The sequence below is a fragment of the Myxocyprinus asiaticus genome, chromosome 23, assembly GCF_019703515.2.
Source record: "Myxocyprinus asiaticus isolate MX2 ecotype Aquarium Trade chromosome 23, UBuf_Myxa_2, whole genome shotgun sequence".
NCBI lineage: Eukaryota > Metazoa > Chordata > Actinopteri > Cypriniformes > Catostomidae > Myxocyprinus > Myxocyprinus asiaticus.
Window position 1 is genome coordinate 17,412,960 of NC_059366.1, and position 27,120 is coordinate 17,440,079.

The window sequence follows — 27,120 nt, forward strand, 5'->3', positions numbered from 1 at the left end:
ATAAATCTTAATAAATCCTCTTTAAGATTTACACAGTGCCTTAATGTACATGGCACAGTATCAGATTAATTTAGCATGTAACAAGAGTAAAGCAAAAACATTAACAAATCCATTTGTTGAGGTCTAATGGAATTACAGAAATCTCTTGAACAGGGGTGTCAAAGTAATATATGGTCGTGGGCCGATTGGGGAAAAAGGCATTTTCTGTTCTTTTCCTGGTTTATAAGTCCACCTACTACGCAGTTAATATCAACACAATCTACTGTATTGAAAAGGAAAATAGAAAACCACTCACTACACTTGACTGGGTAATTTTATATGCAAGAAGCATTAATAAACCATATGAAGTTGAATAATATGTAAACAAAGGTAGGCCTATGGAACAAAAAATGAAATTGTACACTGCTGCATGTCTTATCTACATAAAATACACATTAATAAAAGGCTCTTTACTCAAACACTGCCTTATAAGAATCTGTCTAATTAGTCCAGCTAATAATCATAACACACCTGCTTGCAGCCATAAAACGTAGGCAATGTAGGTTCATGCATACAACGGCTAATATTAAAGGGACCTGTATGAAAGAAACTAATTTTTACTTAATGTTTCCTCACACTTACTTTTACTTACTGTTTTCTTTAAGGAGGGCCTCAACATCAGGCACCAATTTATCATTAGCAGCAATTCAATCATAACTAATTCTAATGTCTGACAGACAATTGAAAGACTCGGAAGAGAAACATTTTAGTCTAAAATGACTGGTTGGTTTGTCTCCATGTTTTAAGAATATCTTAGTCCTGTTGTCTCTGCTATATATGTAATATCATGGAGCTACTGTGGGTCATCCAAGAGTCATCTGTCATTCATAAAACTGACGTAATTCAAAGAAACATTTAACAACAGATTACTCTGTTTACTGAGCACCGTGTAGAACTTTGTAAATGGCTGAACATCATTGTAACAAAATTGTATTTACTGTTTAGGTATTTGCTCAGAACCCAGAGAGGGTCAGAGGGTCTTCAATGATTGTTGTTCATATCATTTTTTAGACTGATAGAAGTAAACAGACTTGGCTTGCTGTCCAAGGAGATGCTTGATGGTGGAACTTGACAGTCTTGATCAGTATTTTTGTTGTTTTTTAGTACAAATATCTAAACATCCCTAAAATAAGATACATATACTTGAGAAGCAAAATGCCTTAAGATATTATGTCATTTTTTCAGAGAAATCTAACAGAATGTTGATAGTTTTATATTTAAAACCAAGAAAAAAAACAACTATTGGCCAATTGGGTATGAATTTTATTAAATGGGGAAATAAGTTTATTTTATATAATTGCCCAAATAAGTTTTTTCTTTTTTAATTTCCCACAATAATCAACTAGGCTGTCACTTGGGGTGTAGATGGGATGTTAAAATACAGCCAAAGCAAAACTGCTACAACAGTGTTCCCACTCTTTTTCAGAATTCATTTTCCAGGACTTTTCCAGGGCATTTTAAAATAATAAAAGGGAAATAAAAGACAGGGATCACACCCTAAAGTAATACATTCCTCTCCTCAGAACTCGTAAAAATTTGTAGTTTTTCATACTTATTTATGAAATCAGCACTTTAATATGAGTTATTGAGAGCTTAGACATTGACAAATTCATTACTAATGAATACACACAGCTCCTAACTGTTAAACTCTTTATTAGCATCACCGAAGGTTGTTTTACTGTTTAAATAAAATATTCATGGTTGTTGGTATTGTTTTATAAAGTAGATCATTCTTATACTATTATTATTACATGTTAATGACTGTGTTTTTTTATTATATTTAAAAATATACATGTTTTAGGTGATTTACAGCCAGGGGTGCCTGCAGGATTTCATGCAAAGATGGGTATGAACAGAAACCTGATGAAGAAAAGTAGTGTACACTTATTGTCTAGGGGGGTCCGGAGGAATGTTCCACCATGAGAACATTTTTGCAAAAACAACACCAAAACTTAAAATTCTGTTGACTTTAACTGAACCATTTTTAAATTTTCTCGAGCATGTGTAGCATTCATGTAACTATTGGCTAAAGCATTTCTAAAAGACAGTAACCATTCAGAACAAACTCGTTCTTGCGATAAAAAATCAAGACGCAGTACAATGAATAGAGCAGAATGCAGGTGTCTTGAGATGCATTTTTTAACAGTTAAATTTCAGTTTAACATGACTGGCATCTAAAAATGCAGCGCTCCTGTAAGAGATGCTAAAAACACATCGCAACAGGGCATAGTGGTCAAACACATCAATTTAGTGAATGTTTACATGGAAACATTTGAAAAACAGCACGGGCGGCCGCAAAAACATTTTGATGTGAACAGCCCCTTATTCACATAACACAGCACTCACTGGCGATTCTCAAAGTTATCACTCAAAAAAGTAGCCTTTTTTTTTCAGCTGATTGTAGATATTCACTTCATCTAGCACTCTGTTTGTTCTCTGTGTTCTTAAGAATCCCAATACAGTTTTAATGAGAGTGAAACCACTCCAAATGATTCAGTGAATGAGCAGTCCGAATTAATCGGACTTAATCGCAAAATCAATTCAGCCTGTTTTGCAAACCTGTTTGGCCAATAAACTGAAAATATCTGCCTCAAAAGAATGATTCAATCATGAATCGGGCATCACTAGCTCTGATTTTAAACAGCTGACAGAAAAATGGACACACATCATGATTTCTGAAATACTATCTGAGAAAATGTTTCTCAGGTCAGTCGGAGCACTCATGGTATACACAGTGTGTAAACCTGCAGGCGCCACTGTATACAACTATTTGGGGTGTCAATATTTGCTTTGATAACAATTTGATTACGATTCTACATATGCTACTGATATTTCTGGCTTTCTTTTTCACACCGTAACACATACTGTACAGAATGCATGCGCAGAGAGTGAGAGAGGACATATGGTGATGTAACATTAGCATTAATTGTTTTGATAGTATTTTATAGTTGAAAAACAAATTACAAATATCATGTGTAGCCAAATAAGGCGTTTGTTTAAATCAAGCAGGATCATAGATTTTAATTCTATCTATAAGTGGCATATAAAAATTATGAACAAATGGTTATCATGATTCAAGGCGTGTGACTGAGCATGTTTCCAATTACATTTCCAAATATTCTCCAAATTTTTACAGATAATTAACATAATATATCGTAATCGGAGAAGATTACTTTGCTCAAATGAATGCACAGAGTTGTGAATACAAACACAGAAACCCGAACTCTGCGACATTAACTTTTAGTTTAAAATGCACTTTTGCCCCTCAATCTTGCGTGCTCTGCGTCTCCTTCGAGAGTGCTCCTGTTATCTGAGATGGTCTCTGTATCACATTGGATATTAGAAATAATAGATAGTTAAATTCCATGGATAGTTAAATACCCCTAACTACAGTATGTTTCAATATAATCAGAAACTGAAAAAGTAGGCTTATACCATAGCAAGATTAAAAGCAAATTAATTACAAATTAACAAGGCAAGCTTGCTGCTTACCAGTTAACATTCACTGCAAACATTCAAGCATAACATTCTCTAACTGCTGCACGCACCACCAAGAAACATGACCTAAGGTGCATTCAGTAGCAGTTGGGCTTGCACTGCGTTACTAAAATATCCCTGAACAAAGAGCTTTGAGCAACTAACGATTCATTTTGGGGCTTGTGGTGTTGGTTCTCTGCAAAGAAAAAATACTCAAATTAAATTAATTTCCAGGACAACACAAGATTTTCCAGGACATTTTACATTTTCTGAAGAAAAAAAAATGTAAATTAGTAATAGATTTCCCAGGTTTTTCTGGATGGATGGAAACCCTGTACAAGCTAGACTCCATGAATAAATCTCTGATGTTACCTTTATTTCTTATTCCCTCACATGATGAATAAAGGCCAATCTCATCTTCTGTGAGCTGTTCAGAGCTCAGAATCTCAGTAAATTTAAAAATAGAACTGATCAGGTCTTCTCACACACACAGAACAGAAGTTAATGCTTCACAATTCGATTTATTCTGTTGTTGTTTTTTTGCTGCCTTGATCTTAATACAAACTTTTTTGGACTAACATGTTGTTTGTCTAAAACCACATGTTAGCCATAACTTGGGAGAGCTGCTCAACTCACCACGCGCCCCACCAAGAACGAACCACATTATAGCGATCACAAGGAGGTTACCCCATGTGACTCTACCCTCCCTAGCAACTGGGCCAATTTGGTTGCTTAGGAGACCTGGCTGGAGTCACTCAGGGCGAGCTGCTTTTACTGTCCTCAGTGGGGATGTAATGGTATGGCGGTATGATGGTATACCGTGGTATTAAAAACAGACTGTTCTGTATATATATATATATATATTTAAAAAATCCCAAGTAAATGAATTATATTTCCATTTACTAATGGTTCATTTAATAATAAAAAATAATAAAAATCAATAAAAAAATTTTTTAATGAAAGATGAGAAAATCGCATTCAACACATCATGTCACTCTGTCAGACCAATGGACAGCAGCACATGAGCGCTGTGTAGAACAAAATGTCAGACTCAGAGAAGCCTCTTTTCCCCCACCTAAGCGGTTAAAGTCTGCTGTGTGGGAGTATTTCGGTTATTTAAAAGGCACAAGAGGCAACATCAGTGTTGACGGACACCCTATTTGCAAAATGTGTCGGCTCAGTCGGGAAACACTTCAAACATGAAGCACCATCCCACAGAATTTGTGGACATGAATGTAAGCAAAAAACTCTGTGAATTGTCTGGTAATCAATTAAAAAATATAGATCCCCTTCATAGAATACATAAGCAGATGCAATACACATTTACAAGACTAGTTACCCATTATTTGGAATTGGTTTATAAACTTAGTTCGTGCTTCTGCTTTCTAAGCGCTTATCTGTAACATTTTGAAAGACTAAGGCAATGATGTATTTGCAAAATAATAAAACCCACAGAAAGTCAAATTTACAGTGGTAAAACATTCATATATTACCTACAAATGTGACCTGATCCATCATTTTGGGTCATTTTGACCCCAAAACGCATTTTGAATGAGCGAGAAAAGTCCCAGCCATCAATAACAGATTAAGAAAAAAATGTATAATTCACATATACAAATTAATGCACAAATGTAATATTATATTTAACATTTTGGCAATATACTCCTCTCAAATTTATTGTTCTAGTCAAATAATGAACTACGGGCATTAGATGAGGTAAATGTCAAGCGTTAGATGACAAGCCGACTCCCCACGGTTGAAACACAGATTTGGCAAGCAGATTAAACATTTTAGTAATGTATACTGTATCTTTTAAAATCTCTGATATTTTCCATTTTGTGCTACTTGTAATAATGCACATACAATGATACACCCGCGGGCCGCGAGGACGCTGCTCGAACTTGAGGCAAAAACAGTGATCGGTGGTCATGGCAAAGACTGTCAAAATATTTTTTTTTTTGTGAATTTCATGATTTAAATTTTTTTTTTTAAATAAAATGAAAATCCTTATGTCTCATTTTGTTGGAGCAGTTCACATATGTATCTTGTTTGGCTCAATTTGATTTCATAAACTTTTTAAAATTACATCAATTCATTACACTGCAAAAAATATTTTTCTCAAGATATATTACTTGATTTCATTTACACAATATATTTACATAATATAATATAATGTTGTGTTTTCAGGGTAATTTATCAAAATTCAACAAGGTTTATGCTTAAAACAACGCTCCCGCCTCAGCACAGCTAACATAAATATGCGTACTTTTTTGCATCACAACCTACCCTGACTTGATATAGAGTATGAATCTGATTTGACATATATTTTACATTTTTCAATTATATTAAAAACCATTTGACTTATTGCAAAAAAAAATTTTTTTTACTTTTTTTAAACTTGTTTTATGATTATCTTATGTTTGTTTATGTCATGTGATTAAGAAAGTGTTCTAAAGAAACAAAAAAAATTAAGTTAAAGAACTTGTTATAACTAAAAAAATTTCTGTGTGTTTATCAGACATGTGCCAAACCTAAAATTAAAGGTTTAGAAGATAAGCACCATAATACCGTGATACCGTGATACCGAGGTATTTTTTGTGATGGTTTTCATACCGTGAAAATTTCATACCGTTACATCCCCAGATAATAGCAATAACAGAAAAATAAAACATTCTTTATATTTGTTGTATATACGTATGGCTTTTGCCCTATGTGGAAAACAAATGTGGGGTTGCGGGAACGGGAGCGGTCAGCACGAAAATCACTGCGGGCAGAGAGCGGGAGAACATGGAGTAAAATTCAGCGGGAGCGTTCGGGTGCGGGATAGAAATTTGCGGGAGCAGGCGGGAGTGGGATGGAAAAAAACAGTCCCGCGCAGACCTCTACAGTGGAGACCTAGAGGGGTGGGCTCGGTTGGTTTATGACAAGGCTGGAGAAAACGTTGTGATCCTTGTCAGCTCAAGAAACTCCTCAATGACAGTTGACAAAGCATCAAAGTGTAACATATTAGGACTTTAGCTTTGTATGGACTTTCATTTTGAAGTATAGTTTTGGTTTCTTGTTTTGTCTCTGTTCTCCCTATGATTGTTCCCAGGTGTTTCTTTTTAATTAGTCTTGTTAACCTCGCTTGTTCTCATGCATATATACCCTTGTGTTTTCTGTGTCTTTTGTTGGTTCTTTTCCATACTAGGCTGTAATGGTTTGTTCAGTTCTTGTGTGTTTCTAGTGTCTTGGTTCTTGTTTTGTTTTTTCATTAAATGTAGCTGCGTTTAGATCCTGCTCTCTTCCCTCATCTCTCCTCAAACATTACAGAAGAACCAAACCGAATCCATGGATCTACAACTGAATTTGTGGAACTTTGCAGGGCAGGACTTCCCTGCTTGGATTACTCTGCTCACTTTTGCACATTAGCGAGCCGGTCCAACTGGGCGGACTCTCATTTGAAATCCATATATTGGATTGGATTAAATTATTATGACAACGTAGACTTGCCAGAGATGGGAGAATTCACATGGAGGGAGTACGTCAACATGACTCTGGGGAGTATTTTCCCTTCCTGTGAGAATGAGGTCAGTGCTCTCTTGTAGGAGATTTGCATGCAGAGGCCCCTCCACTCCCAACCTCAGTGGTCTCAGCTTCAACAGTCCCAGTAGTCTCAACCTCGTTGGTCTCGATGGTCCCAGCCTCGGTGGTCCCGGTATTCTCTACCTCAGTGGTCCCAGATTTGGTAATCCAGGGGATCACACCTTCTACATCGCCAGTTACTCTGACCACACCCACCAGGGACCACGAGCCAGCATTCACGCCGGCCACGGACCACAGGCCAGCATCCACGCCGACCATGGACCATGAGCCCATGTCCATGCCAGCCACGGACCACGAGCCCACGTCTATGCCTACCATGGACCACGACCCAGCGTCCAAGGCCAGCTCGACCCCCGAGTCTCCAGTGGCTCCGCTCCCCGAGTCTTCTAGTACTTTGCTCCCTAGCTGCCTTCAACTCTGAATCCTCTGAGCCCTACAAGTCCCAAGCTGCTTTGAACTCTGAATCCTCTGAGCCCTACGAGTCCCTAGCTGCCTTGAACTCTAAATTCTCTGAGCCCCAGGAGTTCCTAGCTGCCTTGAACTCTGAATCCACTGAGCCCTACGAGTCCCTAGCTGCCTTTAACTCTGAATCCTCTGAGCCCTACGAGTCCCTAGCTGCCTTTAACTCTGAATCCTCTGAGCCCTACGAGTCCTTAGCTGCCTTGAACTCTGAATCCTCTGAGCCCTACAAGTCCCTAGCTGCCTTGAACTCTGAATCCTCTGAGACTCTACGAGTCCCTAGCTGCCTTGAACTCTGAATCCTCTGAGCCCTATGTGTCCCTAGCTGCTTTAACTTCAGAGCCCTCTGAATCCTCTAAGTCCCCTGTTCCCTTGACCTCTGAGTGTCCTGTGGCCTTGACCACTGAGCTTCCTGTTGCCTTGACCTCTGAATTTCCTGTTGCCCAGACATCTGAGTTTCTTGTTACCCTTACCTCTAAGCCCTCTAAGTCACCTGTTGCCCTGACCGGTAAACCCTCTGAGTCCCCTGTTGTTATGACCTCTGCATCCCTAGCTGTCTTGACCACTGCACCCTCTGCGTCCTCTGCAGTCTTGATCTCTGCATCCCAAGCTGCCTTGACCACTGAGTCTGCTGGGTCCCCAGCTGCACTGACCTCTGTGATCCCAGTGGTCTATTGGTCGCCTACCGGCACTGCTCTGGTCTCCTATTGCTTCCAGCTGATCCGCTGGCTCCGCCCTGGTCATCTGCTGGCTCTGCCCTGGTCTCCTGGTCGCCTGCTGGCTCTGCCCTGGTCTCCTGGTCGCCTGCTGGCTTTGCCCTGGTCTCCTAGTCGCCTACCGCTCTGCCCTGGTCTCCTGGTGATTGCCAGTGGCCTCTCCTAACCCCTGTGGTCTCCATCTGGCCTGTTGTCACCTTGGTCACCTGCCATTGCTGCCTTACCTTAGCGTGATCATTGTTGTTGGATCATTGTTAACCTCGTTTGTTCTTGTGTATATACAGTACTGTGCAAAAGTTTTAGGCACTTCTGAAAAATGTTGCATAGTGAGGATGTCTTCAAAAATAATGATATAAATAGTTTTCATTTATCACTTAATGTCATACAAATTCCAGTAAACATAAAAAAGCTAAATCAATATTCGGTGTGATCACCTTTGCCTTTAAAACAGCACCAATTCTCCTAGGTACACCTGGACACAGTTTTTCTTGGTTGTTGGCAGATAGGATGTTCCAAGCTTCTTGGAGAATTTGCCACAGTTCTTCTATCTATTTAGGCTGTCTCAATTGCTTCTGTCTCTTTATGTAATCTCAGACTGACACGATGTTCAGTGGGGGGCTTTGTGGGGGCCATGACATCTGATGCAGGGCTCCCTGTTCTTCTATTCTAATCTTTTCTATTTGCAAAAGTAATGTTTGGGAGTCTAACATATATATTTCCTATTGACACCTAAAGCTGAAGATATAAATAACCATCTTAAGACAAATAATTTTGTGAAACATCTTATGTGCCAAAGACATTTGCACAGTACTGTATATACCCTTGTGTTCTCACAAGTGAGGGTAATCACTGGCACGCCAGCAACGGCGAGAGAGGAACAGACTATTTTATTTATATAAATTCTGCACCTGCATTCCAATCTACATCTTGATGTAATCCTTCCTCATGATCATGCAGCGTGTTTTTATGAGCTGAATGGGAGGCTAAACAAAAAGTTAAAATGTGACGAGACTGCAGTATACCCAACAGACTCGTGCAGAGCATGCAACCATTTTCACATCACGAGCAGGTTCACGCTTCACTTTCTGTAAATCGCACGAGTAAACACGCCCGCTTTGCTTTGGTCAGACTGCGCGGATGACAGCCTACATTCCATGTTTTATTTGTTTCTTTTTGCTTTCAGAACAACACGTAATGCGGAGTGGTGGTGGTGTAGTAGACTAAAGCACTGAACTGGTACGCAAAAGGTTGTTGGTTCAATTCCCACAGCCACCACCATTGTGTCCTTGAGCAAGGCACTTAACTCCAGGTTGCTCCAGGGGGATTGTCCCTGTAATAAGGGCACTGTAAGTCGCTTTGGATAAAAGCGTCTGCCAAATGCATAAATGTAAAAATGTAAATGTAAATGCAATAAAAAAAACACCGCTATTAATCCTTGCGATTTACAACCCAGCATACAGGTACACCCTCCTTAAACCATGGACATTCAAAATTACATTAAACGATTAAAAGAGAAAACATAAACCCACATGGTGGGGTTAAAAATTAAACGTGTGCTGTCGGCACAGCCATTGACCAGGAAAATAAAAAATGGCACTCCATGTCAAAAAGGTTGCTGTCCCCTGCATTACACAAAGATGCTTCGACCCCAGAGAAGGCGATAAATGACTTCACCATGTCTTTTAATTGACGGTTCCTTGTTCAAGGACTCCGTTCCTTCTTGGCACAGAATTCAGTGACAAAATAACATAACAAATGCCTCTTTCAGAATGTATATTTGGACCTAGTTCACCCCGATTGGCCTTCCTGTTTCTGCTGCATTGTTACAGAAATAATAATAGCAATAACAGACTAGAATTTGTACACTCTTCCTAAACAAGTTATCGAACAAGGGCTTGCATTTCATGCTTTAAATTTTGGATTGTATCATCAATGGTTTTACCAAATTTTTTTTTTTATTAATTAAATGCAACGTTGGTGGAAAAAAGGAAAATCTGTTGCACTTTATTTTACAGTATGCATACTTTCAGTATACTTACAGTGTACTTAAGAAAGTACTGAGTATTATTAGGTAACTACATGAACTTAATATGGGTTAAAGTTAGGGCTGGGGTTAGGTTTAGGGTTAGTACCTTGTATTTACTGTAGTTGTTGTAATTATATAGTACGTAAATATAGAACAGTACTGTAAAATAGAAAAATAAAAAAAATAAAAAATCTTTCAAATTCTTTCAAAAACATAAAAAAAAATTCTAAGCTTTCAAACAGTATTGTATCTAATATAAAAATAGTTTTTTTGCACCTCTCCATGGGTCCAAACCATAATTTGGACACCCCTGCTCTAGAACCACTCTAGGGTCTGTTTTATGGGTGTAAGAGAAGTCCAGGTACTCACAGGATGCAAAGCCAGGACTGCTGGTACTGGATCCCTGTGGCTGTGGCTGTCACACACTGCAGCGTCTCTGACAATAGATGCACTGTGAGGAAAGAAGGCAGGGGTTAATCGTGAGTGGCAGTACACTAAAGAAAGAATTGAACAATCAATTTAAAGTTAACTACAATCTAGATGCCACTCTGAAAGAACTGCAAATTAAGACTGAATGGAACATAAGAATAGTGATACTGCTCACGAGTTTGACACTGAGATTAAGTCAACTGACTTTCACTGTATATGGGGACAAAAAAAAAACAAAACAAAAAAAACACAAGAGGATGTGAAATGAAGGAGGGGCTGGTAATTAAATCATAGCCCTCTCATCTTTATGAAAAGACTAATGCATATCAAGGTAGAACAGAAGCAGTAGCTCAGCAGAGGACAATACACATCACTGCAGCCAGCGTGAGTGACAATGAAGACCTTTCCAAGAACAGCACCAAATGTTTAATTCAAATTAATAAATCTGTATGTGTGTGTCCTGCCCTCTGCCTTGTGTAGCTGTGAGCTGTCCCGCATATTAACAACAAGCAGTGTGTAGGTATGTGTGTGTCTTTGTGTGTGTCCTCTGTCCAGCAGAGGTAAAAGATGTGAGTTGATCAGTATGACCAGCAAAAACAATATGTGTGTGTATGTGAGTGAGTGTGTGTGAGCTGTTTAGCAGGCAGGATGGATGTCTCTGCCACACAGACACGCTGTCTCATCAATAAGACATCACACACTCACACCCTGGACGGATGGGTATCACCATGACAACACACTAAGCACCATCGAGAAATAGACAGGAAAAGAGATAGAATGAGGGGAAAAGAGTGGTAACTTATCAATGGAGCAATACAGGGCAATACAAAAATCATGTTGAAATGGCGGGAGGATAAACAGCTGAGAGTGCTGTGTACAAATCTCTTTCCACAATACTTTTGAAAGTCAAAAGTACAAAGTGGCATGTTGTGCACAAAGTGGCATGTACACTTGAGCATAAAGACACACACATTCACACACACACTAAGGGCACGTCCACACTAATCCTTTTTCATCTGAAATTTCTGTTTTCAGTTTCCTAACGTAATCATTTTCCAAAGTATGCATTACTGGAGAGCGTTTTCCATTTTTGGTAGAGTAAAATGCTGTTTCAGTGTGAACGAGAGGTGTAAACATAGCAAAATCAATGCGTATTTAACCAAAAATTAATTGGTGAGGATGTGGCCAAAAGTAAACCGATTTATTGAATATTGTTGCCGATCAAAAAAAAAAAAAACATTATCGGGATGTTTTAACACGCTTTTTATTTTGCCAGTTTTGTTTCCGAAAGGCCGAGCCAGTAGGCCAGTTTTGGCCCTGTTCGTTGTATCACAACTTGAGAATATGAGAGTTTTGAGACAGCCATCTTCCATCACATACCATCTCTTATTCAAATCTGAGTGGCAAAAATGCAGATAGAGTTAGGATGTTTGATATATTTCCATTAATCAATTTAAACGGTCTCAAACTGTTTCCAAATATTGACTCGATATACATATATATATATATATATATATATATATACACACATATACACACAAAGGCTGGGAAATTGTACATTTGTTTAACGCAAAAAAAATAAATAACGCAATTAACAGTTTCTGTTTTTTTGTACTTCCTGAAATTTCATGCGATAGATGAAAGGTGTCCTGAGTTGTTCCTGGAAGGCTACTCAGCCTTACAGGCTCGGATTAGGGTGGGGGCCAGGGTTAGGGCATCTGCTGCCTGCCAGGAACAAACCCAGAACCCTTCTCCACTTTCTGTGGCTAAAATGGGCATATACATTTTCAGGAGGAGTCCCGGGCATAATATACACGGCAGCGGATTTACTGTACGGAGAATGAAGACAGTGATGAATGAGGCCTGCAGGAAATATGGGCAAGCTGCTGTATCAATTTGCATTGCTCGAAAAAGCTCAATAATTTTCATCTGCACCAGTGTCAAATGCGGAACCACCCAAAAGAGACCCAGCAAGTGCGCGATAGAGACTGAAGGACCTGAACGTTCAGCGAGCTACTGCCAGGTGTACTTGCAGTGACTGAGCGGCAGCCAGAGAAAATAATAGTTTTGAGATTTTAAACTGCAGCAAATTAAACTTCAGCATTCAATATGTTTTATATCTGTATGTATAGTGTCTAATAATGCTTTGGCAATGTACACTTAAGTTTCTCTTCTCAAAAAAGTTTGATATGAATTAAATCTGCCCATTTGATCCTATTATTAAAAAAAGTCCCCTGTAAAACACCAGAACATTTTTCGCAAATTTTAATTACAACATGATTTTATGGCGTGTATACATATACTTGTATCCATGATTAATACCTGTAAAAATGTGTCTAATTAAGTCTATCCCTAATATCCCCCTATATTTTTTTTTTCTTCTATCGCCCAGCCCTAATTTACATGCATTTAAATTCAGGTAATCAACTTGGCCAACCCCACCTCACCTTCTCTGATAGCAGCCAGAGGCCTGGACATCAGGATGAAACCAGATGCTTTTATTCACACACACTAAAGACTTTCCCTCAAGATATTAAAAGTCTTCTCACTCCTTGTGTGTGTGTGTGCGTGTGTGTGCTGCATAAATATTAACCAGAAAAAGACATCCGAATGACAGTGGCCTTTTTCGATCACAACAGTGGAATGCATGCCCAGCCAATCAGCCAAACTGCAATGAGGCAGGAATGAGAGAGGAGATGATACAACCCAATCTAACGCACCACCACGAGGAATGGAATCACTCAGTATTCAGCACTGATTCTTTTAAAACAACCCAAAATCATGTAATTCCAAATGTGTGGATACTGATTTCAAATTGGATTGTGTCACTGCATCAGCTGGAGAATGCAGTAAATTGATGGATCTGAATACAAAAACAGAGATGCATGTGTCTATTGGACTAATGGTACATGTCAATCACATCCAGTGGAAACAGCGGCACTCGGGGAAAAACACAGATGAAGTGTGGGTAACATCCCATATCTGATCATTTCTTCCTTACCGTTGTCATAGAAAATGAAATTCGCCGACCTGTCTGTGCGAGAAAATTGAAGACACATGAGCACACATACTCAGGCACATGCACACAAGCATACAGTACAAACACACACACACACACACACACACACACAATGAAACTGAGTTCAGCTTGGAAAGGAAAGAGTTAAAAGTTAGGCTGAGTATAGAAACACATGTCATGAACACCAAATGCAAGACAGGCAGTGAAACATCTCTCTCAGACACAAATTCAGATAACCCACCCACCCACACAGACACACGAAACCTCACTCTCTCACTAATTGGGGCTGGGTTGTCAGGCAGATGCTCAGGTCTCTTTACTCAGATGAAATATGATTTTTCTCCATCTTTCATTGTGCGCAAGTCTTAGCAGAATGAGACCTTCATTTCCATTTCATTCTAATTTGATCTTCAGACTGATAGGACTTTGGGACATAAAAGTGTGTGCATGTGAGTGTGTATGTGTAAACGTCTCACAATTAGATCCCATTCATGTATTCTTACCCAAATGAGCATATATTATCATATTCATGACATTCACATTTCAGAACCCAATCACACATCAGTTCATTTGCATGTTCCCAGGCTCATATCATTAATATAATTCTCTCTCACATGTGAGCTATGTATCCTAGCAACAGGGATGAGGTAGAATGTATCATCCCCAGACTAAGAAAACCCCAAATCTACGGCCTCACTATAATCCATTCACACAACTTGACACTCAGGCACAGATTTGGTGTTGTGTTAAACCTGACAGGACTGACGGTACAGCACAGTCCAGTCTAGGCTTAATTGATGAGCAGGATACCAACTAAAGATATTTTCCTGCTTACTCAGTGTGAATTTGGCAACGATGGTAAGAACCACAGAGATTACTGGTGAGCCAGAAATGATCAACGCAATCCAGAAAAAGCTTGGGCTGCCCAGTTAAAAGCTCAAGGGAAATGACATCAAATGACATTAATGTGGCCTGATTTACACAGTTTGATTATACATTATGTGGTCATGAATATTTAATAAATCAGACTACATTTTTTATTGCATGCAATGCTTAGAAGGGACTCTGTATCAGGAAGTAGAAAGAAATCTGTGAGCATTAAGTGCAAACTGAATCAGGACAGAAAATAATTGTGTAAAGTGATGAGAAATATCAGAGGTGATTTTTACACATGCACTCCAACCATGCAAGTTAAATTATGAGACAAAGATTATTTACAATTCTAATGTATAATAGTACAACCTGTGTATAGCAAGAACACTTGCCAAGCACTAAATGCTAGTTACAATCTGTAACTTTATGGAGCGCAGTCTGATACCGAAAGTAAACATTTTATTTATTTTTTTAAAGGGGAACAGATTTTTTTACGATAACTTTAAAACATTTAAATACAGATACAACCTTCATGGTTGTTAATAAATGGAATATGCTTCTATTGAAGTGATCAGTCCATGCTATTTCAATTTGATGAACAGTAGAAGACCACATCGGTTTCCACTTCTGTCAGCCAAGAACAGAAAGCTGAGGCTGCAGTGGCCACAGGCTCACCAAAACTGGACAGTTGAAGACTGAAAGAACGTAGCCTGGTCTGATGAATCTTGTTTTCTGCTGAGGCACACAGATAGTAGGGTCAGAATTTGGCACCAACAGCATGAATCCATGGACCCCACCTGCCTTGTGTCAACAGTCCAGGCTGGTGGCGGTGGTGTAATGGTGAATGTTTTCTTGACACACTTTGGGCCTGTTAATACAATCAATCATTGCCTGAATGCCACAGCCTATTTGAGTATTGTAGCTTCATTGCCACAATTTACCCATCTTCTAATGGCTACTTCCACCATAATAATGCACCATGTCACAATGCAAATGTCATCTCAAACTGGTTTCATGAACATGACAATGAATTCACTGTACTTTAGTGGCCCTCCCAGTCACCGGATCTGAATCCAATAGAACACCTTTGTGATGTGGTAGAATAGGAGATTCGCAGCATGAATGTGCAGCTGACAAATCTGCAGAAACTGCGTGATCCAATCGTGTCAACTTGGACCAGAATATCAAAGGAATGTTTCCAACATCTTGTGGAATCCATGCCATGAAGAATTAAGGCTGTTTTGAGAGCAAAGGGAGGACCTACCAGTATTAGTATAGTGTTCCTAAAAAAATGCTCAGTGAGTGTATATGGCCAGTATATATTCTCAACTGACCCAGTATTAGTATTGTGTTCCTAAAAAAGTGCTCAGTGAGTGTATATGGCCAGTATATATTCTCAACTGACCCGTCATTGTCTGTTGTCTGGGAAAAAGTTAATTTTATGCCCAGCTTACAGGCTAAATACTGAGAAAAAGGCATCCCATTCTCTATAATAGGACAACCAGTGTATTTCAGCAAGAGGTTTTATTCACCTCATTCACACTCTGTCTCTCTGTGTGTCAGTGTCTCACCTTTTGAGTGTTTTTGGCAGAAAGCCCTAATGAGGTGCTTAACTTCAATATTGACAGTAAATACTAAGATTTCAAAAATGTGTTAAATGAGACACTTCTACCTGATCATCTTGCCAAAAAAACAACTGTTTCAACAACTGTTTTAATAAAAAACTGCATACATTGAAATAGCTGCCACTAATCTGTATCTCAGGTGGTGTGGTGGCGTCAATATGCTGAGGGTGTGCAGGTCAATCTTCCTGAGAAGAAAAGAGTTAGTGCTACTGAGAGTGCCTGAGCTCTTCTGTGTCCTCTGGGAAGGTTCAACAATTCCAGTGACTCTAATGTGGATGACTGGACAGAAGAGTGTTATTATCACCTGACTTGCTTTTATGGGGTCAGTTAGAGAGCAAGTCCTCTCTCTGACACATCCTACATGAGTTTCAAAGCAGCGGTGTCGACAGGGATGGAAATCAACTTTATTATTGTTAAAACACTTCTGAATAGCTCCCTCATTGTTTAAATTACAGTTTTGATGCTATTTTTTTTTTTCAGTTTGCTTAATTCACTTTAAGTGCTACAATTTCTCTCCCTTTCTCTCTATCTATTTATCTCACTCTCTCTCAATTCAGTTCAATTCAATTCAATTCAGCTTTATTGGCATCACAGTTGTAGTACAGTATTTCCAAAGCATTGTAAAGTTATTTCTATATAGATTTTTAAATACGATACAATAACACACTCTCTCTCTCTCTCTCTCTGTCTGTCTGTCTCTACCCTGTTCCTCTGCTACTCATTTTTCATACCATTTTAATGTAAAATTTGTATTATAATTTCTAAAGCATTATAAATTAAAATAACATTAGACTGGCTTCAAACCACTGGGTTTATATACTTTGAGGTGTCAGTAACACCATCTCTCTGAGGTATTGAGCAACCTTTCGTAGGTATTCTTAAAGAAAAACCCCATGCACACACACACAAAGAGTAACACGCACGCTCACCATTGACCTCCTGTGACCCGGCGTCTGTGAATAGGGAGCTCATGATTTCCTCGAAGTTGCAGGAGGGCTCGGCGGTGTGCGGGTCCTGCGAGACGTGGCGGAGCATTGTCTTCAACACATCGTCCAGAGATGCCTCATCCTCATGCAGCAGAATACTGGCCCTCTCCAGAAACCCGTCCAGATCTCTATGAGCACGCACCTCTTCCTCAAAGTTCATTAGCTTTACATACTGAGAGAACCAATACAAGTACATAAGTCATTACAGTCATTTTACCGAGGTTAAAGGCAGAATGACAGTCTCAGTCACCATTAACTTCCTATGTATGGAAAAAAAATGCAATGAAGCACCAAAAGTTGGTAACTCACATTCTACATATTTCCTTACGTGTTCCACAGAAGTCAGAAAGTCATACAGGCTTGGAACAATATGAGGGTGAGTTAACGGTGACAGAATTTTCATTTTAGGGTGAACTTTCCCTTTTGGACACATCAACTTATTTAAAGTAATAATACAATTCTCAAAACTGTTAAATAACATAAATAAAGGTATGGGAATTAAGTAGTGACCAAAAAATGTTAAGCAAATCAAAAATCAAAATAAATAAATGTTTTTCATTCATTATACGGTCCAATGCATCCATTAAAAAAAAAACAATAAATAATAATAATTAATATTACAATGACAAAATTGGCTCAATTTACAATATATTAGTCTAAAAACATTTAAAACACTTAAGCTTCAGCCTTTAGATAAAAAAGTTTTTTTTTTAAGATCATGACAAACACAAATTCAGTCAAGTGTGTCCAAACTTTGACTGTTAGTGAATTTGGCATTGTACATATGAGGACTTGATGAATCAATACAGAATACAATTGATGTGCGGTCACAGGTGTGCATATACTGTATTGGCCATTTCAAAACTTGCCTCTTGTAATCAGATTGCAGAGACCTATCTTTTTTCTAATATCTGTTTTTAAAATATCTGTTTGGCATGTGGATGTAATGAAAATGTCTCACCCTTCGAGACGTGTTAAGCAGAACACAGCCATGGACATCGGATTCTGTAGGAGAGAGAGACAAAGAGGCCTGAGGGAGTGTATTCAACTGTGTGCCAAAACAACAAGCATCATAAACCACCTTTTAGAGTTTTTAAGAAGAGAACACATAGTTTCTGTTAGAGCGTTCTGATATCGTGAAAGTGTTTGAGGGAAAAAAACTGCAACAATGAATATCAAAGCCATCTGCATCAGAGAGCCCCTACTGTCACCTTCTCAACAATATAACACTTTTTTCTTAAATATCTGCAATGAAACGAGTTCAGTGCCAAATACAAAACAAAATATCACCCCCACAACACCAGTGCTTATTACTAAATGCCAAACACAGCACAACATACTCCACTGAATGCAAACAGCATTCAAACTCTGAGGGGCAGAAGCAGCACATGTGTTCATATGTGTTGCTGTGTCCCTGTTTGTCCTTTATTTGTGTAATTCATGTTTTGCATTGTCCTCAGGTTTCACTGAGTTCAGCTTGAAACCCTAATGTGATGGCTGCATACTAAGTCCTTCTCCATATAGAGATTATATAAAGCGGACAGCCTTTATCAAATAGACATCCCTCAGTCCTGTGCATGTGCCCCGCAAGAAGTCCTGCCCCTGGAAAAAGATATTCAGGCAGGATTACCACAACCTGCCGCTGACTCCTGCACTGCCTTAGCTCCAAGATTAAATAGCCCCTTGGATGCGTTTGGGATTAAATGAGGAAAATTGAGAATAAAAGCTGCACTTTAAAAGCACAACTTTGGGTTTTAATGAGAGGTAAGACTATGTGTTCAATTAATAATGTTACATAACCTCTCAAACCTTTTAATGGCTTAGCTGCCATTTGAAACCAATGCTTTTATTCTCTGCTCTTCCATCCCTATGTCTTTCTGTCACCTTCCATCTCTCTTTGTCATTTAAATTTGCAGACGATTTAGTTGAACACACAATATACGTTTAACGCTATGTGAGGTCAAATGATATTGAAAACATCCAACCATCTACATTAATTTAAGCTCAGCGAGTTGTGTATGAATCTCAAAACCACTTTATTAACATGAGATAAAAGCCAGCATTAACTGAACTCTATTACACTGATACAATCCCTAATCCAAAGGGAATTCAGCAATTAACCAGTTATCAAAACCACATCCAATCAAACCAGCATCAATGATTTGCCGGGGGCTGGTAATCCTCAAGACATATCCTCACGCCAGTGTGTGGTCTACTTCTGAAATGAAGATGCAAAGCCCCCTCTCTGCTTCAGTGTTTTTTATCCTAATGTAAATTCATGTTCCATTTTATGTTTACACAGTTTTTCCAGTCATCTAACACTACGTTTATACTACCATACTATTTATTAAAACCAAGTCACATCAAAATCTCATTAAGTGTTGCTTCAAAATAATAACTACAATAATACAGTAACAAGCAAATATTATGCACATTTTCTTTTATGTATTGTTTTACTACTAACTGTTGTTTGGCTATTATTATTATTATTAGTCACCTTCCGATTAGTCGACAAATTCTCGGTAAACAACACAGGTTAGGTGTGGAGTATATACCGATTAAATCGATATGCTGTACGGATTTACCAGTAAAAATCTGTCAACCGGTAAAAATCTTTGAGTATAGTTTCTATCGTGGATACCATTCAGAAATTGTCATTATATTACTACTTTTATTATAGAATTATAGTGTTATATGTTATCCGTCATTGGTTACAATAACATTATTTTTGCATTAAAAGTTGCCTATTTCTCATGGTCCTGGATGAGAGTGTGCAGAGAGAGAGGACACATAAAGATGTTTAAATTGAAACATTATGCACTGATTTTATTTCACACCTCCTAAATGGTTTTCTTTCTGTGTTTTTTTTTTTTCAATCTGTCAAAATGACAAACATCATTTTGGAATTGTCCTTCAGTGTTTTAAAGATCTGGAATAAAAAAGTTTTCAGTTAATGCAATATCTGCTTCTAATCATTTTACATTTCAAGAGAAAATGAGGAAGAGATTGTTAAGAAAAATCTGCGTCCTCCGTGGTGTGGAACTGACCCACCGCTGTAAGCCCCGCTCACCTTAGTTACTGCTGCTGACACTGTAAAGCTTTCCCGCTGACTGTTCTGCCACAAACTCAGAGAGAGAAGTGATCGCACTGAGTAAATTACCTCAAGAATTATTAAATAACATTTGTGTCAACTGTGCATTTATGTACAGTGTATAGTATACATGTAGTGGTCAAAAAGATTTTCAATATCCAATGGAATCCTAAATCCAAAATGAATTTCTGATGAAGGCGTTTGCTTCAGAATCAAACCAAATGCTTATTTTCAACTTAAAAGAAAGCTAATTTTTGCTTGGATTGAAATATAATGTTGAGTAGATAAAATATTATTTTTAATAATTAGTTATTTATTGATAAAGGTGTTTCATTGCAATGGACATGACAGGATTACCATTGCTTTGGATATAATTTTCATTGTTTTTTGAGAATTATTTAAAACCCTTACCATGAAAATGTGTATATCGTGACACAGTATATATCATAATCGACCCCATATTTTTGCTTAGATTGTAATGAACGATACAGGCACGGAGGTGTATCTTTAAAGCCAAATGCACACAACACGACTTGCAGTCTTATGTTTGCTGTCATGTTGGTGTGAACACTTCATGACTGATCACAGACTGGGCCTATCAACTACACGACCATTCATCTAGACTGAAACTACAATCACAAAATTCATTCACAAACTCGCACATATACTGTAGCAACGGGAGAGTTTATTTGTAATAACATGCCCACAAACAACATAAAAGATGGGCTTGCACCCATTATTGCAATGATTTGCACAGAATGGGAAAAAACTGCTGAAAATAATGATCAGACAGTTGATGTGGGTGAAAGGAAAATTACTAATACAAATTAAGATCTATAAACAATTATAAATGGAAACATAATTATAAGGATGATAATAATCACTGAAATATAAATCACAGTTCGAGGTGAACTTGTTTTTCTATTATTTTGTTTTAATAATAGAGGTATAGGCTATATATAAAGTGACCCTGCAGACTTGCGCTCACAACGAACTGCTCTGTGGAAATAAAGTGAACTGAACTCAAAGCACCTCCTGAGCTGAGACGGTTTGAAGTCATTTGCAGCATTCTCATAGACTATATTATTCTTGCAAAAAAATTTCAGAAGACTGAAACAAAGAAAGAGTGAGAGCCCTTTACATACGTGTGTTCCACAACTGCATGCCTCCGAACAAACAGCGCATCAGACATGCACATATACAGCATTTCTGTCATCTGTTCTTAAAAATATAATGTGTTTCTTCAAGCGCATATCTGTGTCTAACAGCATTTCTTGTGTCATTCCAAATCTGAGACATCTTACTGTTACCCACCATGCACACTCTATTCGCTACCTGCAATTAAACGTCTTCTGTTAGTGTGCATACTTTGCTGCCTGTGTAATGTAATACGTTGGTTAAGAACATCTGGCTTTCAATGCGTTATTTAGGTTCATTTATCATTTCTTTATTTAAGGCTATTCTAATCGTTAGGCTATTATATTAATATTGGAAGTTACATTCATAATGTTTCCCCTTTTTACGCGGTATAAAATTTCACTCCAGTGTTTTCCCTTGTAAACCGGTAACATCGTATACCGTGGCAAAACTACTGCTAGCTTCGACGACCTTGTCAGTCTGGCCATCAGGGTGGATCATTGTCTTTCTCACCGCCGATGCCTGCGACTACCACAGGTGAAGCCACTCCCAGAACTGCCTTCTCCACCTTCCCTTGCCAGCGAGCCCGAACCTATGCAGTTGGGCAGCACGTCACTGCCCTGCAAGGAAAAGGAACGCCAGCGGAGGCTGAGCTTATGCGCTTACTGTGGCGGTGAGGGGCACACACTGGCTGGCTGCACCATAAAAGCCAGCCGCTCACCAGGAACCAGGGGACTGTTGGTGAGCGGCACTCATTCTAATCAGTCCCTGAAGCTCCGCACTCTACTGCCTGCCATCATCCTCTGGAGGGAGGTTCGTCACCAGGTCTCCATCCTTATCGACTCTGGCGTAGAAGGGAATTTTACTGATACAGATCTAGCAACAAGACGGGGTTCCTGTGGACCCGCCCATCCAGATTTGCGCACTTGGTGGGTCTTCGCTCGGCTGGATCTCTGGAGCCACGTCCCCGGTGAGTCTGAGAATTTCAGGCAATCATGAGGAGGGGGTTGTGTTTTACCTGCTTCAGACCCCGGCCACTCCTGTGGTTTTGGGACACCCGTGGCTGGTGAAGCACAACCCCCGTATAGACTGGGCTGGCAATTTTGTGTCTGAGTGGAGTTCTTACTGCTCTTCCCACTGCTTGGGGTCGGCACAGTTTCCTGTCTTCTGTCTCTGTGTGTCAGGAGGGAACGATTGACCTTTCTGAGGTTCCGGCAGTATATCACGACCTGAGGGTGGTCTTTAGCAAGTCCCAGGCTGCATTTCTTCCTCCATACCGCGCGTATGACTGTGCGATTGATCTCCATCCTGGCACTTCTCCGCCATGCAGACGGCTCTTCTCTCTATCAACCCCTGAGCGGGAGGAGATGGAGGAATACATTAGTGAGTCTCTGGCAGCTGGCCTCATCCGTACGTCTTTGTCCCCGCTAGTGCAGGGTTCTTCTTTGTGGGGAAGAAGGATGGTTCCCTACGCCCCTGCATTGATTATCGTGGGCTGAATGACATCATGGTCAAAAATAGGTATCCGCTACCATTGATGTCCTCAGCCTTTGAATTGCTGCAGGGGGCAACCGTCTTCACGAAATTGGACCTCCGAAACACATACCATTTTGTGAGGATCAGGAGGGTGGAAGAGTGGAAGACAGCGTTTAACATGCCCACGGGGCACTTTGAATACTTGGTTATGCCCTTCGAGCTTACCAACGCCCTAGCCGCCTTCCAGACACTTGTCAACGACATGCTCCATGACATGTGGGCTGTTAAATGTTAATGTGCTCATAGTTAGGGTTTACTGGAAATTAATGATTTTCCTGAATTTTATGAAAAAGTATTTATTAAAAACATAAATGATTGTATGTTATACATTGTGTTCAAGGGTTTAAAATATGAATGTTACAATATATGTTACTATATAATTAATATAATGTTTACATTGGATTTATGGGTTATTTTTGTTCATCTAAGCATCTGGAATCTTCTGAAATCTACAGTTTTGTTTTTTTGTTTTTTACTTCAAGGTGCTGTGGGAAATCAAACTAACCTAACTTAAGTTTTAATATTCTGACATCACAGACACTGTTTTCCTTTCATCAGGCTCTTAATGATTTAAGTAATATTTAGGAACATCTGATGTCAAACCAGGCCAGTTTGTTTCTTAGTATTAAAAATAATTTGAACAGAACATATAATACACATGAGAAAAACTTTATCCATAATTTGTTCATAATTCTTAAAGATCCAGACTTTAAAGTCCTTTATTCACATTTAACTTGCCCTTATGTTTACCATAGTTCTTCCACTATTTAACAGTGACATTTATAATAATATGTAATAAGTTGAAAGTGGAAGTCAATCCTTTTCCCTTCCACTATTCTCCTTCTGTTACTCCTGAGGGACCAAATGAAGGAGGGCCGCAATGGCGGGATACTGAGTATGGACATTTTGAGGAGGATATTTCACCGGCACAAGCCTTGCGCATCTCTGATACTCCAACCTGTTATAGCTAGTAGGCATTGCATATCAAGCTGTTTTTCATTTGTTACCATGTTCTGTTGAAATTTAAAATTATTTCATAACTTGAAGGCATAGTTCAGCTCTGAAGTTCCATGCAATGCAAGTGAATGGGCACCAACATTTTGAAGCCCCCAAAAAACACAGAATAAAAGTAATCCATAAGACTCCAGTGGTTAAATCTATTTCTTCAGAAGCGATATGATAGGTGTGGGTGAGAAATAGATAAATATTCAAGTCCTTTATTCCTTTTAATTCTCCTCCCTGCCCAGTAGATGGAGACACACACATAGAATGTGCATCGCCAAAAATAAAAGAAGAATATGAAAGTGAAAATAAAGATTGATAGTAAAAAAAGACAAATATGGATCTGTTTCTCACCCACACCTATCATATCACTTCCGAAAATAGAGATTTAACCACTGGAGATGTATGAATTACACTTCACTCCATTCACTTGCATCGTGAGGACCAACAGAGCAGAAATATTCTTCTAAAAACCTTGTTTGTGATCAGCAGAAGACAGAAAGTCCTACACATCTGGGATGGCATTAAGGTGAGTAAATGATGAGAAAATTTTCATTTTTGGGTGAACTATTCCTTTAACAACAGACGTTTGAGGGTAGTGAATGCAACAAGAATGGTTCAGATTCAAAAACACTGTCTATTTATTAATCAAAATTATATTAATCATTAGCAGAATTAACCAGAATCATTAATCAGAGTGGAATCAGAGTTGGAAACACCATTTTTGAATTCCTTAATCACTGTAGAGGCCTCACAAATAGGGTCGCAAATTAAATAAAAAATTCTTAATTGACAATCATTAAAATGAATAATGAAAGTCAATTAATCATTAACAATGACAATAATAAACTATAAGTAGTGAACAGCTTGAAACTCAAAAAAAAGTATTTTTCGATCAAAGCGTTATTTATACAAAGTTAGATTTTTGGCTGACCAACCATTCTATTGCAAACTTGAAAACGGTAACATTGCAAAGGAGAAAAATGTCTTACTGTAGAAGGAAACGTGAAAACATGAAACAGCCACCAAAGTATGTGCATGTGAGCCTAATGTTTAAATATAATTTTAATAAATACACTTACCAAATGCAAATACTGGTATTTTCCTCTTAATTAGGGATGCACGATATTGGATTTTTGCCGATATCCGATATGCCGATTTTGTTTTTTACTTTCTTTGAAAAGAACATCAAGCCTCTCCTGTAGCAGAATTAACCATTTACAGTTGAAGTCAGAAGTTTACATACACTTAAAACTTATTTTTTAACAACTCCACAGATTTAATATTAGCAAACTATAGTTTTGGCAAGTCGTTTAGGACATCTGCTTTGTTTATGACACGAGTAATTTTTCCAACAATTGTTTACAGACAGACTGTTTCACTTTTAATTGATTATATCACAATTCCAGTGGGTCAGAAGTTTACATACACTAAGTTAACTGTGCCTTTAAGCTGCTTGGAAATTTCCAGAAAATGATGTCAAGCCTTTAGACAATTAGCCAATTAGCTTATGATAGGAGGTGTACTGAATTGGAGGTGTACCTGTAGATGTATTTTAAGGCCTACCTTCAAACTCAGTGCCTCTTTACTTGACATCATGGGAAAAACAAAATAAATCAGCCAAGACCTCAGAAAAAAAAAACTGTGGACCTCCACAAGTCTGGATGATCCTTGGGAGTAATTTCCAAACACCTTAAGGCACCACGTTCATCTGTACAAACAACAGTATGCAAATATAAACCCCATGGGACCACGCAGCATCATACCGTTCAGGAAGGAGACACATTCTGTCTCCTAGAGATGAACGTAGTTTGGTGTGAAAAGAGCAAATCAATCCCAGAACAACAGCATGCCTTGTGAAGATGCTGGAGGAAACAGGTAGACAAGTATCTATATCTACAGTAAAACGAGTCCTATATTGAACCTGAAAGGCTGCTCTGCAAGGAGGAAGCCACTACTCTAAAACCGCCATAAAAAAGCCAGACTACAGTTTGCAAGTGCACATGGGAACAAAAACCTTGCTTTTTGGACAAATGTCCTCTGGTCTGATGAAAAAAAATGGAACTGTTTGGCCATAATGACCATCGTTATGTTTGGAGGAAAAAGTTTGAGGCTTGCAAGCTGAAGAACACCATCCCAACTGTGATGCATGGGGGTGGCAGCATCATGTTGTGGGGGTGCTGTGCTGCAGGAGGGACTGGTGCACTTCACAAAATAGATGTCTTCATGAGGAAGGAAATTTATATGGATATATTGAACATCTCAAGACATCAGCCAGGAAGTTAAAGCTTGGTCGCAAATGGGTCTTCCAAATGGACAATGACCCCAAGCATACCTCCTAAGTTGTGGTAAAATGGCAAGGACAACAAAGTCAAGGTATTGGAGTGGCCATCACAAAGCCCTGACCTCAATCTGATAGAAAATTTGTGGGCGAAACTGAACAAAACATGTGCGAGCAAGGAGGCCTACAAACCTGACTCAGTTACACCAGTTCTGTCTGGAAGTGTGGGCCAAAATTCCAGCAACTTATTGTGAGAAGCTTGTGCAAGGCTACCCAAAACGTTTGACCCAAGTTAAACAATTTAAAGGCAATGTTACCAAATACTAATAAAGTGTATGTAAACTTCTGACCCACTGGGAATGTGATGAAAGGAATAAAAGCTGAAAGAAATCATTCTCTCTACTATTATTCTGACATTTCACATTCTTAAAATAGTGATCCTAACTGACCTAAGACAGGGAAAATTTTCTACGATTAAATGTCAGGAATTGTGAAAAACTGAGTTTAAATGTATTTGGCTGAGGTGTAAATTTCTGACTTCAACTGTACTCTTATTGTAATAACCTATTTTTTGCAGATGAAGACAGAAAAATCTCCCAATTCAACTTAAAATGTACAAATGTACACATTCACTGACTGTGATAAGGTTTCGGTGTTGATTTGCTCCTCCAAAATAACTTCATACATGTCCAGCAGTGATCCTGTTTGGGTCTTTTTCACTGGTGGATCCTCTGTGCTGGCATCTCTGCGCTGATCATCACTGACCATCATTTCATCCACGACTTTAAGCAGCAGCTCGCAAGCACTCCTCTTCTTATCCTCATCAAAATACCGGTCTT

At 38.7% G+C, this 27,120-nt stretch overlaps 1 protein-coding gene across 3 annotated transcripts in view; it reads right to left on the minus strand.

Annotated features, from left to right (window-relative positions):
- The window catches only part of LOC127414222 (solute carrier family 4 member 11-like), a 132,024-nt gene that overhangs the window by 23,306 nt on the left and 81,598 nt on the right, over positions 1-27,120 (minus strand). For all 3 annotated transcript variants that reach the window (XM_051652092.1, XM_051652090.1, XM_051652091.1), the window contains exons 4-6: positions 18,196-18,239; positions 17,178-17,406; positions 10,672-10,753 (exon numbers count right to left, since the gene is read on the minus strand). In XM_051652092.1, the coding sequence (XP_051508052.1) occupies positions 10,672-10,753; positions 17,178-17,406; positions 18,196-18,239 (355 nt within the window). The remainder of the gene's footprint in view (positions 1-10,671; positions 10,754-17,177; positions 17,407-18,195; positions 18,240-27,120) is intronic.